We start from the raw sequence: 13,936 nt of genomic DNA on the forward strand, positions 1-13,936 counted from the left end.
TGAGAATTTTTTCTATAGGAAAAATATCGACCCCAGGGTCTTGAGATTTTTTTCTGTAGAAAAATATCGAGAATTTTTAAAAAATTATATCTGCCTAGGGTCCTGAAAATAGAACCCTGAAATTTTTTTCTGTATAAAATATGTCGAGAATTTTTTATATAGGAAAAATATCTACCCTAGGGTCCTGAGATTTTTTCTATAGGAAAAATATCGAGCCTAGGGTCTAGAGAATTTTTTCTTTAGAAAAAATATCGAGAATTAAAACAAATATCTACCCTAGGGTCCTGATATTTTCTCTATAGAAGAAAAAGAGTCTTGAATTTTTTTTCTGTAGAAAAAATATCGAGAATGTTTTATATAGATTATAGATTATTTTTTATATAGAAAAAATATCGACCCCAGGGTCTAGAGAATTTTTTCTATATAGAAAAAATATCGACCCCAGGGTCTAGAGAATTTTTTCTATATAGAAAAAATATCGACCCCAGGGTCTAGAGAATTTTTTCTATATAGAAAAAATATCGACCCCAGGGTCTAGAGAATTTTTTCTATATAGAAAAAATATCGACCCCAGGGTCTAGAGAATTTTTTCTATAGAAAAAATATTGACCCCAGGGTCTAGAGAATTTTTTCTATAAAAAAATATCGATCCCAGGGTCCAGAGAAATTTTTTTATAGAAAAAATATCTACCCTAGGGTCCTGAGTTTTTTTCTATAGAAAAAATATCGACCCCAGGGTCTAGAGAATTTTTTCTATAGAAAAAATATCGACCCAGGGTCTAGAGAATTTTTTCTATAGAAAAAATATCGACCCCAGGGTCTAGAGAATTTTTTCTATAGAAAAAATATCAACCCCAGGGTCTAGAGAATTTTTTCTATAGAAAAAATATCGACCACAGGGTCTAGAGAATTTTTTCTATAGAAAAAATATCGACATCGGGGTCTAGAGAATTTTTTCTATAGAAAAAATATCGACATCGGGGTCTAGAGAATTTTTTCTATAGAAAAAATATCGACCCTAGGGTCTAGAGAATTTTTTTCTATAGAAAAAATATCGACCCTAGGGTCCTGAGATTTTTTCTATAGATAAAATATCGACCGAGGTCCTCGAGAATTTTTTCTATAGATAAAATATCGACCCGATGTTCGAGTTTTATTGTAATATTACATTTATTTTCCGACCATTTTCTAGCCGAACACAACCGGCAAATATTTCTCTCTTCTTCTCTTCCACGTTATTTTTCTCTCATTTATTTTCAAGAAAAAAAAATAAACAACAATTTAGTCAGTTGAATAAATTCTCTCTGCGCACACAACCACCAGTATTTTCCGGACTCTTGGCACGGTAACACACACGTCAACCGCGGAATGTTCGCTTTATTTATATTATTCGGCATCTGTTTGGTGGTTGGCTATTTACTCAACCACCATACCTATTGGGAGAGGCAAGGGGTGCCACATGAAACACCCCTACCATTTCTGGGCAATTTTAAAGGAATTGGTTCTAAATATCATGTCCGCGATATAAATCAACGTCTCTATAGGAGATTTAAAGGTCGGGCGCCATTTGTGGGCCTGTACATGTTCGTACGCCGGGCAGCCTTGATTACGGATTTGAATTTAATCAAAAACATCATGGTAAAGGATTTTTCGAATTTCGCCGATCGCGGTGGTATCAGTAATGTTGAAGATGATCCATTGACGGGTCATTTGGCGGCCTTGGAGGGTGAACAATGGCGGGCCATGAGAACGAAGCTGACACCTGTGTTTACCTCGGCACGGATTAAATATATGTTCCCCACCGTGTTGAAGGTTGGAGAGAATTTCAATGAAACTTTGGCTGAAATTTTAAAGGAGAAGAGGGATGGAATTTTGGAGGTAAGAGATTTGTGTGCGAGGTTCACCACCGATGTCATTGCCAACTGTGCCTTTGGTGTGGAATGCAACAGTTTAAAAGATCCCAATTCGGAATTCCGCCGAAAAGGTGTTGAAATATTTTCAAGGCCACGTAATGGCCCATTGCTGCACCTCTTCGCCCTGACCAATAGTAAATTGGCAAATAAATTCCATTTGAAGTTACTGCACGATGACATCACGGAATTTTTCATGGGTCTGGTACGCCAAACAGTGGAATATCGTGTCCGAAATAATATCAAATGTAATGACTTTATGGATTTGTTGATTGAAATGAAAGCCAAAGATGAGGAATTGGCCAAGGCCTCGAAGGGTATTGATTTGTCACATGGCCTGACCCTGGAGCAAATGGCTGCCCAGGCATTTGTATTCTTTTTTGCTGGGTTTGAAAATTCTTCGGTTTCGATGACTTTTGCCCTTTACGAATTGGCCAGAAATCAGGAAATTCAAGATAAACTGCGGAAGGAAATTGCGGATTCTTTGAGGGACAACAAGGGGGAGCTAAGTTATGAAACGATACATAACATGACATATTTGGATCATGTGGTGGCAGGTAAGTGGAAATTATATAAAAGTAAACGAACAAAAAAATCTCATAATCTCATTTTTTCATTTCAGAGACTCTTCGCTATTATCCCCCCTCACCCACGGTGGCCCGAGTCTGCCAAAATGATTATCAAGTACCTCATACCCAGTATGTTATCAGAAAAGATATTATGACCATAATACCCATACATTCGATACATCACGATCCTCAGTATTATGAACGGCCAGCCGAATTTAATCCCGATCGTTTTACCGCCGAAGAATGTGAGAAACGTCATCCCATGGCTTATTTACCGTTCGGAGATGGTCCCCGTAACTGTATTGGTCAGCGTTTTGGTAAAATGCAAATTAAAATTGGATTGGTCTCCCTCTTGAGAAGTTATCGTTTCGAATTCTGTCCCCTCACGGAACAGCCTTTGCAGTTTAATAATCATCATATGTCGACGGCACCCAAAAATGGGGTATATCTGAAGGTTTCAGCATTGTAGAGGGAGGGAGGGAGAGAGGAGGCTGTGTGCATTATATTTTCGAAACTTATTTTAAAAAATACAATAAATAAAATATCTATTTAACAAACCTCGACCCTGGTGTCAAAACAATTTCTTATACAGAAAACTACGCCTCTAGGGTCTTGAAAAATGTTTCTAAAGAAAAATATCGACCTGGGGTCTTGATAATTTGTTCTATAGAAAAAAGGGTCGAGAATTTTTTCCATAAAAAAATTATCGACCCAAGGGTCTCGAGAATTTTTTCTATAGAAAAATTATCGACCCTTGGGTCTCGAGAAATTTTTCTATAGAAAAATTATCGACCCTAAGGTCTCGAGAAATTTTTCTATAGAAAAATTATCGACCCTAGGGTCTCGAGAAATTTTTCTATAGAAAAATTATCGACCCTAGGGTCTCGAGAAATTTTTCTATAGCAAAAATTATCGACCCTAGAATCTCGAGAAATTTTTCTATAGAAAAATTATCGACCCTAGTATCTCGAGAAATGTTTCTATAGAAAAATTATCGACCCTAGGGTCTCGAGAAATTTTTCTAGAGTCTCGATAATTTGTTCTTAAAAAAATATCGAAACTGGGGTCTGGAGAGTTTTTTCTGTAGAAAAATTATCGAGTCTGCGATATAGAGAATATTTTCTATAAAAAAAATATCGACCTTAGGGTCTCGAGAATTTTTTCTCGAGACAAAAAATATCGACCTTAGGGCCTCAAGATTTTTTTTATAAATTTTTCAAAATATTATTTATTATCCCAATTATTTCACTTCACATTACAGTGGTACAACTTTCAAATATAATCCATTTTTGGGTGATGCCAAAAAATTCTTCTTATCCAATTCCAAGGGGATTTCCGTCAGGGGAGAACATTCAAAACGATAATTTCTCAAGAGTGACACCAAACCCACTTTGGTCTGCATTTTACCAAAACGTAGGCCAATACAGTTGCGAGGACCATCACCAAATGGCAAATAGGCGGAGGGATGACGTTTCAAACATTCGTCGGGTGTAAAGCGAGATGGTCGAAATTCTTCAGGATCAGGATAATACTCAGGATCATGGTGGATGGCATGCACGGGTATAACGGTCATAATGCCCTTTTCCAAAACATGTTGGGTATTTGGTACTTGATAGTCGTTTTTAGTTAAACGTATCAGGTTCGGAAGGACCGGATAGATGCGAAGGGTTTCTGAGAGGAATTAAAATTTCATTTTTTTAATATAAACCATTTATTTCATTGTTGACTTACCTGCCACAACCTGCTCCAAATATTGCATTTCATGCAGCGACTCATAGGTCAGTTCTCCCTCAGTCTTCTTCAAACTTTCCATAATTTCTCGTCTCAGTTCCTCCTGAACTTCGGGATTCCTGGCCAATTCATAGAGGGCAAATGACATTGTGGTCGATGAGGTCTCGAAGCCGGCCAAAAAGAAAACAAATGTCTGAGCAGCCATTTGTTCCAACGTCAGGCCATGTGACAAATCGATGCCCTTCGTTTCCCGGGCCATTTCTTCATCCTTCGCCTTCATTTCAATTAACAAATCCATAAAGTCATTACATTTGACATTATTCCGCACCCGATATTCCACCGTTTGCCTTATGACACTCATGAAAAATTCGGAAATATCATCGGGAAAGAGCTTCATGTGCAGCTTCTTGGCCAAATTACTATTGGTAATGGTGAAAATTTGCACCAGGGGACTATGGCGTGGCTTAGAGAAAATTGCTCTGCCTTTTTGACGAAATTCGGCATCAGGATTTTTCAGGCTATTGCATTCAATGCCAAAGGCACAGGTACCAATGACATCAGTGGTGAAACGGGCACAGACATCTTTGATTTCCAATATCTGATCCGAGCTCCCCTTTAACATTTCTTGCATGACCGCGGATAAATTTCCGCCCACCTTTACCACGGTGGAGAACATATATTTCATGCGAGCTGAGGTAAACACCGGTGTCAGCTTCGTTCTCATGGCCCGCCATTGTTCACCCTCCAAGGCCACCAAATGCCCCGTCAAGGGATCATCTTCGACATTATTGAACACTCCACGATCATGAAAATTCGAAAAATCTTTGATGAGAATATTTTTAATTAAATCCAAATCGATAATTAACGATGCCCGCCTCACAAACATATAGGTACCCACAAAGGGGGCTTGACCCTTGAATTTCCTATACAAACGTTGATTTACATCTCGAATGTGATATTTACTGCCAATACCCAAAAAATTGCCAAACAAAGGCCAAGGGGTCTCATACACCACCCCACGCCGCTTCCAATACGTATAGAGATTATACAAATATCCGATCAGTAGGCCAACGGAGGCAAGCAGTAGAGTTTCGACTAGCGAAATCATCTCGCCGAAATTTTGCACCAAGCACTCGCACAACACTTGACAGCTTAAATTGAACTAAACACACTCGTCAATTTCCAACAATAGACTATTATTAAAGCAAGTATAAACATGATGACTCTCATATTTATATCATTCAAAATTAATGAGAAGATAACTACAAATTCTATTTGAGGGTTTTAATTTTTTTTAAATCTACGCCTATATTTGGGCTATTTAAACCTATAAACTAGATTCTAATAAGAATTATACCAGCAACAATAAAAAGAGAGCTACTGAACTTGTTTTGTGAGATTGGAGCGTTACCGTAATCTTGTGACTTGCCCATACCAGTGGAGAGAGTATTAGTGGGACCCACACGAATACACGAATTGTATGAACAAGATTAGGCAAAGAATATTGTTTGTTTCATTGTTGTTGGTGTTTGCATGGAGAACTATGGCTACCGCACAAACGAATGACCGGCATTGTATTTAGCATTTGTTTGTCTCTATGTGTGTGCGCCTCCAACACACAAATGCCATACGAAAGTGAGGGAGAGCCAGCAGTGTCTTGTTTATATCAATCGGTATTACTTGTTTGGAGAGCCCCAAGTGTGGGAGCCATAACACGAAGTGTGTGAGAATGATAATGAGAGAGAGAGAGAGTATTTTGTCATAGTTGTTATTGTTAGCATTGAATGGCATTGCGTTTGCCGGTGTTTGTCTTTATGTGTGTGAGCCTCCAACACACAAATGGCATACGAAATGACTGCTCGGTTGAGCATTCATTAACTTATTCGTGTAACTACCGCAAACGAATGAACGAGAATGCATGCATTTGTTTGTCTCCCCTTTTAAAAAGAGTGGGAGAGTCAGTGTCTTGTTTACATCAGTGGGGAATGTTTGTTAACATTGTTTTGTTTGTTGGGGAGCCTCACGAGTGGGGGACAGAATATAAATAGTGAGAGAAAGGTAATGAGAGAAAGAACTTATTGAAATGGGAGCATAACTGCGTTCGTTTGGCTAGCCGAATGAAATGGGGGATACTGTTTGCATTGATTTGCCTCTATGAGTGAGGCTCCAACACAAAGTGTGTATGAGCAAGAATACGTGAGGAAGAGAGTGAGTGTGTGTGCTTTGTATACTCCTCTGGGTTATATTGTTGGTGTTGTACTGCTTGTTCTGAGAGCCCTCGTAAAAACCGGTGAATGAGAGTGTATTTATTTGGAGCTTTCAATTGAAAATTTAGGTGATTTGTTGTTGTTGTGTGGGGAATGTGGGGTTTATATGAAAAAATGTAAACAAACAACTTGGTTGAAAATGAAGAAGAGTCCGAGTGGAAAGAGAGTACTTGTTCTCTTTCCCATTAGTCATTGAATTGAAGCGTTTCAAAATAATGGTATTTTCATTCAGTTTCAGTTTATTCGAAGACATTAGAACTCCGACGGTTCGCAAGTGATCAAGTATGATATTTTTATCCTTGCTGGTGCTTTCCGTGATAGCCTTATCTGTCTGGCTAAAAGAACAGTATTCGTATTGGGAGAAACGCAACGTTCCACACGAAAAACCATGGCCATTTATTGGTAATATGCAGGGGCTGGGTCGCAAATACCACTGGAAGGATATTAACGAGAGGATTTATAAGAAATTCAAAAACACCACACCTGTTGCAGGATTTTATACCTTCACCACACCAGCTGCCTTTGTCATGGATTTGGATATCATCAAAGATATTATGATTAAACAATTTCAAAGTTTTAGTGATCGTGGTTTATTTCACAATGTGCGTGATGATCCTTTGACTGGAAATCTATTATTTTTGGATGGTGAAAAATGGAGGGCATTGAGACATAAACTTTCACCGGTATTTACAACGGGTAAAATGAAATTTATGTTTCCCACTGTGGTGCAGGTGGGTGAAAAATTGGAGCCAGCCATTTTTGAGTTCAAAAATGACCAAACGGCATGTGACGTAATAGAGGCCAAGGATTTGTGTGCCCGTTATATCGCCGATGTCATTGGGACTTGTGCCTTTGGTATTGAGTGCAATAGTTTAATAGATTCCCAAGCGGAATTTCATCAAATGGGTAGATCGATATTTGAAAGGCCGCGACATTCGGACCCCGTACAAGGATTTATGTTCACCAATCCTGAATTGGCACGAAAACTGAGAATGAAAACCTTTAGTGATGATGTGGCGGAATTCTTTATGAAGGCCGTAAAAGAAACGGTTGAATATCGTTTGAAGCTTAACATAAAATTTAACGATTTTATGGATATGTTAATTGAAATAAAACATCAGCGGGATAATTTAATTGCCGAAGGAAAACAGGTGGATGAGGATGATATGAGTGGTGGCCTGACCTTGGAACAATTGGCTGCCCAGGCTATGGTATTCTTTTTGGCAGGATTTGATACTTCCTCCACCACTATTTCATTTTGCCTCTATGAATTGGCCTTGAATCCAGAGGTCCAAGAGAAATTGCGTCAGGAAATTCGAGAGGTTTTGGAGAAGAATAATAATGAGTTAACTTATGAGGTACTAAAGGAAATGAAATATTTGGATATGGTTATTTCAGGTGAGAATTTTCGATACATAAAAGAAAAATTATTTCTAAATTAATTTTATTTTTACTTTTAGAAACTCTACGAAAATATTCGGTAACCCCTTGCTTGGTGCGTTTGTGTGTAAAGGATTATCAGGTGCCGAACACAGATATCGTTTTAGAAAAGGGTTTACGTGTAATCATTCCTTTGGATTCGATACATCGTGATGGTGATTATTTCCCGGAACCGGAAAAATTCAATCCAGATCGTTTCTTGCCCGAAGAGGTTGAGAAGCGTCATCCTTTCTCATATTTGCCATTTGGTGATGGCCCCCGTAATTGTATTGGCATGCGTTTTGGTAAAATGCTAGCTCAAATTGGTCTCATCTGTCTTCTGAGGAAATTTCGTTTTGATCGCTGCCCCCAGACTCAGATACCATTGGGTTCCGAAGGTGGTGTATATTTGAGCGTGGCAGTAATATGGTGGGATTAAAAAAAAAAAAAAAAAAAAAAAAAATCAGAGAATTAAAAATGGAGGATGTAATAAAAAAATATAAATTTAGAAAATAAATTAATTAACCAAATCTGGAAATTATATAATTTTTTTCCAAATGCATAATTTTTGACATGATTCACTCGAATTCTTTTTGTTCGTAAAAAAGTCCGCAAAATATCAATCAGATCTTGGTCGTGTGGGGCTTATGCAGTACATTTTTGCCTCTATCTTTTAAAAATTGTTTATGTTTTTGTTGTTGCTTTTTATATTTTAAGTGTTGTTTTCTATTTCGTAGAGATTATTTTTCCATAACAAAAAATATTTGTTTATTACCCCTATATATGGGGTTGCCTACTTTTACTTATTAAGAAGAAGATGGTCGGAAATGGATTTCAAAAATATTTTTCAAAGTCTGGTTTAAGGCGTAGAATTTTTAAAAAAATGTTTTCAAGGCCTATAACTAGAATAGGATTTTTTTAAAAATTTTTTTCAAGCCCTAGCCATAGGCGTATATTTTTTATAATTATTTTTTCAAGGTGGAACAATGGTCGTAGATTTTTATACCCTACACAACTATGTTGTCAGGATATTATAGCGTTGTGCAGCCCCACCTTTAAGTATACCGATCGTCATATCTCGACTAGCTGAGTCGATCTAGACATGTGTGTCCGTCGGGATCGGGCCAAATAATAAGCATGTCTGGTCAAATGGACCCTGACTTTTGTGCGAAAAATTACAAAAATTGTATTCTATGGCGTATATATTTGCCCCTGCAGGACATAGACCTGAGAAGTTGATATATCTAAGAGGAGTGGTTGACCTTTAAATAGATGCCAATTCTATTGTCGTATGTACTTGGATGTGGGAGTTAAACTTAAATATTTACAGGTGCTTACATATTTGTATATTATTTAGTAACCCATAACCACACTACAGGGCGGAAATATAGCGCTGATCGCTTTGAAATTTTCCATGAGGTTCCAGGTATGGTCAAGGACAACGCCTATAATTTTCGGCAATGATCAGATAACAATTTTGGGATTAAGTGGTCCGAAAACTTAATTTTTTATGTTTTTTTCGAGTCGATCTGTAGGACACAATTATAAGCCGAACATCACAACACAACTCATGGTGAAGGGAATCTGGACAAGTAATTAGAAGGGCTGTATTGAATATTAAAAATATTAGTTGATCTCTAGACGGTCAAGAGGGTGAAATAAATTTTAAAATAATTTTTTCAAGCTGTAAACAGCTTCCATCGTGAACGCCCATGGTTCACGATGGAACCATAGGCGTGTTTTTTATATTCTTTCAATACCTAAAGCGAAGACAATTTGTTATCTGAAATATTTCTTTTTTTGAACTCCAACATTTACTTGTTTACTTTTCTAGTCGTCACGATTTTTTTATCAGGGTTTAAGTCAACGTTGTTCCGTTCTGGTGCATTTGTAAATAATTTGAAAAAAAGCTTTGAGCTTTTTGTCTCAGGTTTTGAGTTATTGTTTTTGGATTAAAATGAGAAAAATATTTTGAATTCAGTTTTAATTGAACGTTTGTAGAGCGCATTTGCATCCGGAAGAATGGGAGAACTGGAAGTTACAATTAGTATTTATGCCATAATAGGCTTGTGTACCTTGGCGTATGGCTGGCTGAAATCTCAAATGGTTTATTGGCGACGTCTCGGAATACCGTGTGAAGAACCTCAGCTGCTGATGGGCAATATGAAAGATGTGGGCGTGAAAAGACATTTCTATGAACCCTTACGTGAGGTGTATGCCAAATTTAAAGGCACCGGTGCATTTTGTGGTTTCTATATGCTGGTACGGCCAGTGGCCTTGATTTTGGATTTGGATTTGGTGAAAAATATTTTAATTAAAGATTTTCAATATTTTGAAAATCGTGGAGTATATCACAATCCCCAAGATGATCCACTGGCTGGCCATATGTTCAATTTGGAAGGTTCCGCGTGGAAGAGTTTACGAACACGGCTCTCACCCACCTTTACATCGGGCAAAATGAAACAAATGTTCCCCTTGGTGGTCAAGGTAGCCAGGGACTGCCATGAGGTATTGGACGATATGCTGAGAACATCCGGGGATGTGGATGTGAAGGAATTGACGGCTCGTTATATCACCGATGTTATTGGGACGTGTGCCTTTGGCGTGGATTGCAATAGCCTTAAAGACCCCGAGGCGGAATTTCGGATTATGAATAAACAAGTTTTTACCAAATCACGTCATCATCAATTGGTGCATGCCTTTATACAAGTTTTCCCCAGCCTAGCCAAACGCTTGCGCATGTATGAAATTTTAGATGAAACAAACGAATTTTATTTTCGTATTGTCCGTGAAACGGTGGAATATCGTCAGAAGAACAGCGTGAAACGTAATGATTTTATGAATATGATGATTGATATGAAAAATTCCCAAAATGAATCGGAACGTTTGAATATGCGGGAAATTACGGCAAATGCTTTTCTATTTTTCGTGGCTGGCTTTGAGACATCCTCAACTACCCTGGCATTTGCTCTCTATGAATTGGCAAAGAATCAAACGGTCCAGGGGGTAAAGTTACCTATGTAGGTACCCAGGAAATGAAGTATTTGGAACAAGTTATAATGGGTATGAAGATATAAAGGATCTGACAAAAAAAAATATGTATTTTTATTTTCTGTTCTTATTTAGAAACCCTACGAAAATATTCCATACTACCCCAGTTACAACGTAAAGCCGAAGTGGATTATCCCACTGATATACCCGGCTATGTAATACGCAAGGATACCATTGTCTATATACCCGTAGATGCCATACACCATGATCCGGATATTTATCCCGAACCTGAGAAATTCTGCCCTGAACGTTTTGATCCGGAGGAAATGCAAACACGCCATTCCATGGCTTGGCTGCCATTTGGTGATGGTCCAAGGAACTGCATTGGCATGAGGTTTGGTAAAATGCAAATTTGTGTTTTGCTAATAACGCTCTTGAAGGATTATCGTTTTACTTTGGCTAAACAGACGCCCAGTCCATTGCCAATTAATGTTATATTGCCCCTGATTACACCGGATGATGATGTTGTTCTCAATGTTGAAAAATTGTAAAATAAAAAATTAAAAATATTTTTTAAAATACAAAAAAAAAAAAAAAAAATTCAAGCCTGGTAAAAGGCCTTTAAAAACTAATTTAAAAAATCACCGCCTGATTGTAGGATGTGAAAAATACTTTTATAAAATCTACGCCTTGTTAAGGGCCTTGAAAAATACTTTTATAAAATCTACGCCTTGTTAAGGGCCTTGAAAAATACTTTTATAAAATCCACGCCTGGTTAATGGCCTTGAAAAATACTTTTATAAAATCCACGCCTGGATAAGGGCCTTGAAAGATACTTTCATAAAATCCACGCCTGATAAGGGCCTTGAAAAATACTTTTTATAAAATCCACGCCTGGTTAAGGGCCTTGAAAAATACTTTTATAAAATTCACGCCTTGTTAAGGGCCTTGAAAAATACTACGCCTTGTTAGGGGCCATGAAAAATGCTTTTATAAAATCTACGCCTTGTTAAGGGCCTTGAAAAATACTTTTATAAAATTTACGCCCTGTTAAGGGCCTTGGAAGATACTTTTATAAAATTTACGCCCTGTTAAGGGTCTGAAAGATACTTGTATAAAATCCACGCCTGGTTAAGGACCTTGAAATATACTTTTATAAAATCTACGCCTTGTTAAGGGCCAAATACTTTTATAAAATCCAGGCCTTGTCAAGGCCTAAAACTAGGCATTGGAAAATTTATTTTAAAAAATCCACGCCTAAACCTAGGCCTTGGAAATTTTCTTTTAAAAAAATCCAGGCCTAAACCTTGTCCTTGGAAAGTTTCTTTTAAAAAATCCACACCTAAAATTGTTCCACTTTGAAAAAAAAAAATTAAAAAAATCCCCGACTATCGTTCCACTTAACAAAAAAATAAATTGAAAAATAATTTTAAAAAATCACTCCTGGTTAAGGGCCATAAGGGCCCGCCTAAATGTAGGCCTTCAAAAATGTTTTTAAAAAATCCACGACTAAATTTCTCTAATTAAATGCTATTTTAAATACGATTTTAACTAACCATTACAATCTAGATTCTAATAAGAATTATTTCAAAGAGAACTCCTACACTTGTTTTGTGAGATTGGAGCTTAACCGTTTTCATTTGGCCTACCCATAGCATTGGGGAGAGCATTAGTTATTTGTTTACCTCTATGAGTATGTGGGAGCCACAACACACGAATTGTTTTGAGCAAGATTAGGCAAAGAATATTGTTTGTTTCATTGTTGTTGGTGTTTGCATATGGCTACCGCACAAACGAATGACCGGCATTGTATTTAGCATTTGTTTGTCTCTATGTGTGTGAGCCCTCCAACACAGAAATGCCATACGAAAGTGAGGGAGACCCAGCAGTGTCTTGTTTATATCAATGTGTATTACTTGTTTGTAGAGCCCCCAGTGTGGGAGCCATAACACGAAGTGTGAGAGAATGATAATGAGAGAGAATATATTTCGTTTCGTAGTTGTTATTGTTAGCATTGAATGGCATTGCGTTTGCCGGTGTTTGTCTTTATGTGTGTGAGCTTCAAACACACAAATGGCATACGAAATGACTGCTCGGCTGAGCATTAACTAATTCGTGTAACTACCGCAAACGAATGGACGAAAATGCATGCATTTGTTTGTCTCCCCTTTTAAAAAGAGTGGGACAGTCGGTGTCTTGTTTACATTAATCGCGAATGTTTTTTTTACATTGTTTTGCTTGTTTGGTAAGCCTTATGTGTGGGGGGACAGAATATAAATTGTGTGAGAATGGTAATGAGAGAGAACTAAATGAACTGAGAGCATAACTGCGTTCGTTTGGCAAGCCGAAAGAAATGGGGGATATTGTTTGCATTGATTTGCCTCTATGAGTGAGGCTCTAACACAAAGTGTGTATGAGGAAGAGAGTGAGTGTGTGAGCTTTGCTTGTTCTGAGCGCCCCCGTAAAAACCGGCATGCATTTCTTTGTCTCCCCTTTAAAAAAGGGCGGGAGAGTCTGTGTCTTGTTTACATTAATGGGGAATGTTTGTTTGTTTTGCTTGTTTGGTGAGCCTCACGAGTGGGGGACAGAATATAAATTGTGTGAGAATGGTAATGAGAGAGAACCAAATGAACTGGGAGCATAACTGCGTTCGTTTGGCTAGTCAAAATAAATGGGGGATATTGTTTGCATTGATTTGCCTCTATGAATGAGGCTCCAACGCAAAGTGTGTATGAGGAAGAGAGTGAGTGTGTGAGCTTTGTATATTCCTCTTGGTTATATTGTTGGCGTTGTACTGCTTGTTCTGAGAGCCCTCGTAAAAACCGGTAAACGAGAGTGTATTTTTTGGGAGCTTTCAATTTAAAATTGAGTTGATTTGTTGTTGTTGTGTGGGGAATGTGGGGGTTATATGAAAAAATGTAAACAAACAACTTGGTTGAAAATAAACAAACAACTTGGTTGAAAATGAAGAAGAGTCCGAGTGGAAAGAGAGTACCTGCTCTCTTTCCCATTAGTCATTGAATTGAAGTGTTTCAAAATTAATGGTATT

The 13,936-nt window shown here is 37.7% G+C and overlaps 2 protein-coding genes and 1 pseudogene across 2 annotated transcripts; 2 read left to right on the forward strand and 1 right to left on the reverse strand.

Annotated features, from left to right (window-relative positions):
- The first annotated feature begins 1,368 nt into the window (after positions 1-1,368).
- Positions 1,369-2,948, forward strand: LOC133332041 (probable cytochrome P450 6a14). Its single transcript, XM_061540423.1, has 2 exons — positions 1,369-2,467; positions 2,533-2,948. The coding sequence occupies exons 1-2, from the start codon at positions 1,369-1,371 to the stop codon at positions 2,946-2,948; spliced, it is 1,515 nt and encodes a 504-aa protein (XP_061396407.1).
- A 786-nt stretch (positions 2,949-3,734) lies between these two features.
- On the reverse strand, positions 3,735-5,318 carry LOC133332036 (probable cytochrome P450 6a14). Its single transcript, XM_061540417.1, has 2 exons — positions 4,211-5,318; positions 3,735-4,150 (listed from the first exon to the last, which is right to left on the reverse strand). The coding sequence occupies exons 1-2, from the start codon at positions 5,316-5,318 to the stop codon at positions 3,735-3,737; spliced, it is 1,524 nt and encodes a 507-aa protein (XP_061396401.1).
- A 1,443-nt stretch (positions 5,319-6,761) lies between these two features.
- Positions 6,762-11,438, forward strand: LOC133332034 (probable cytochrome P450 6a14; annotated as a pseudogene).
- The last annotated feature ends 2,498 nt before the right edge of the window (positions 11,439-13,936 follow it).

Source organism: Musca vetustissima, unplaced genomic scaffold (assembly GCF_032173495.1).
Source record: "Musca vetustissima isolate MV318-11 ecotype Yass unplaced genomic scaffold, APGP_CSIRO_Mvet_v1 utg70801, whole genome shotgun sequence".
Classification (NCBI taxonomy): domain Eukaryota; kingdom Metazoa; phylum Arthropoda; class Insecta; order Diptera; family Muscidae; genus Musca; species Musca vetustissima.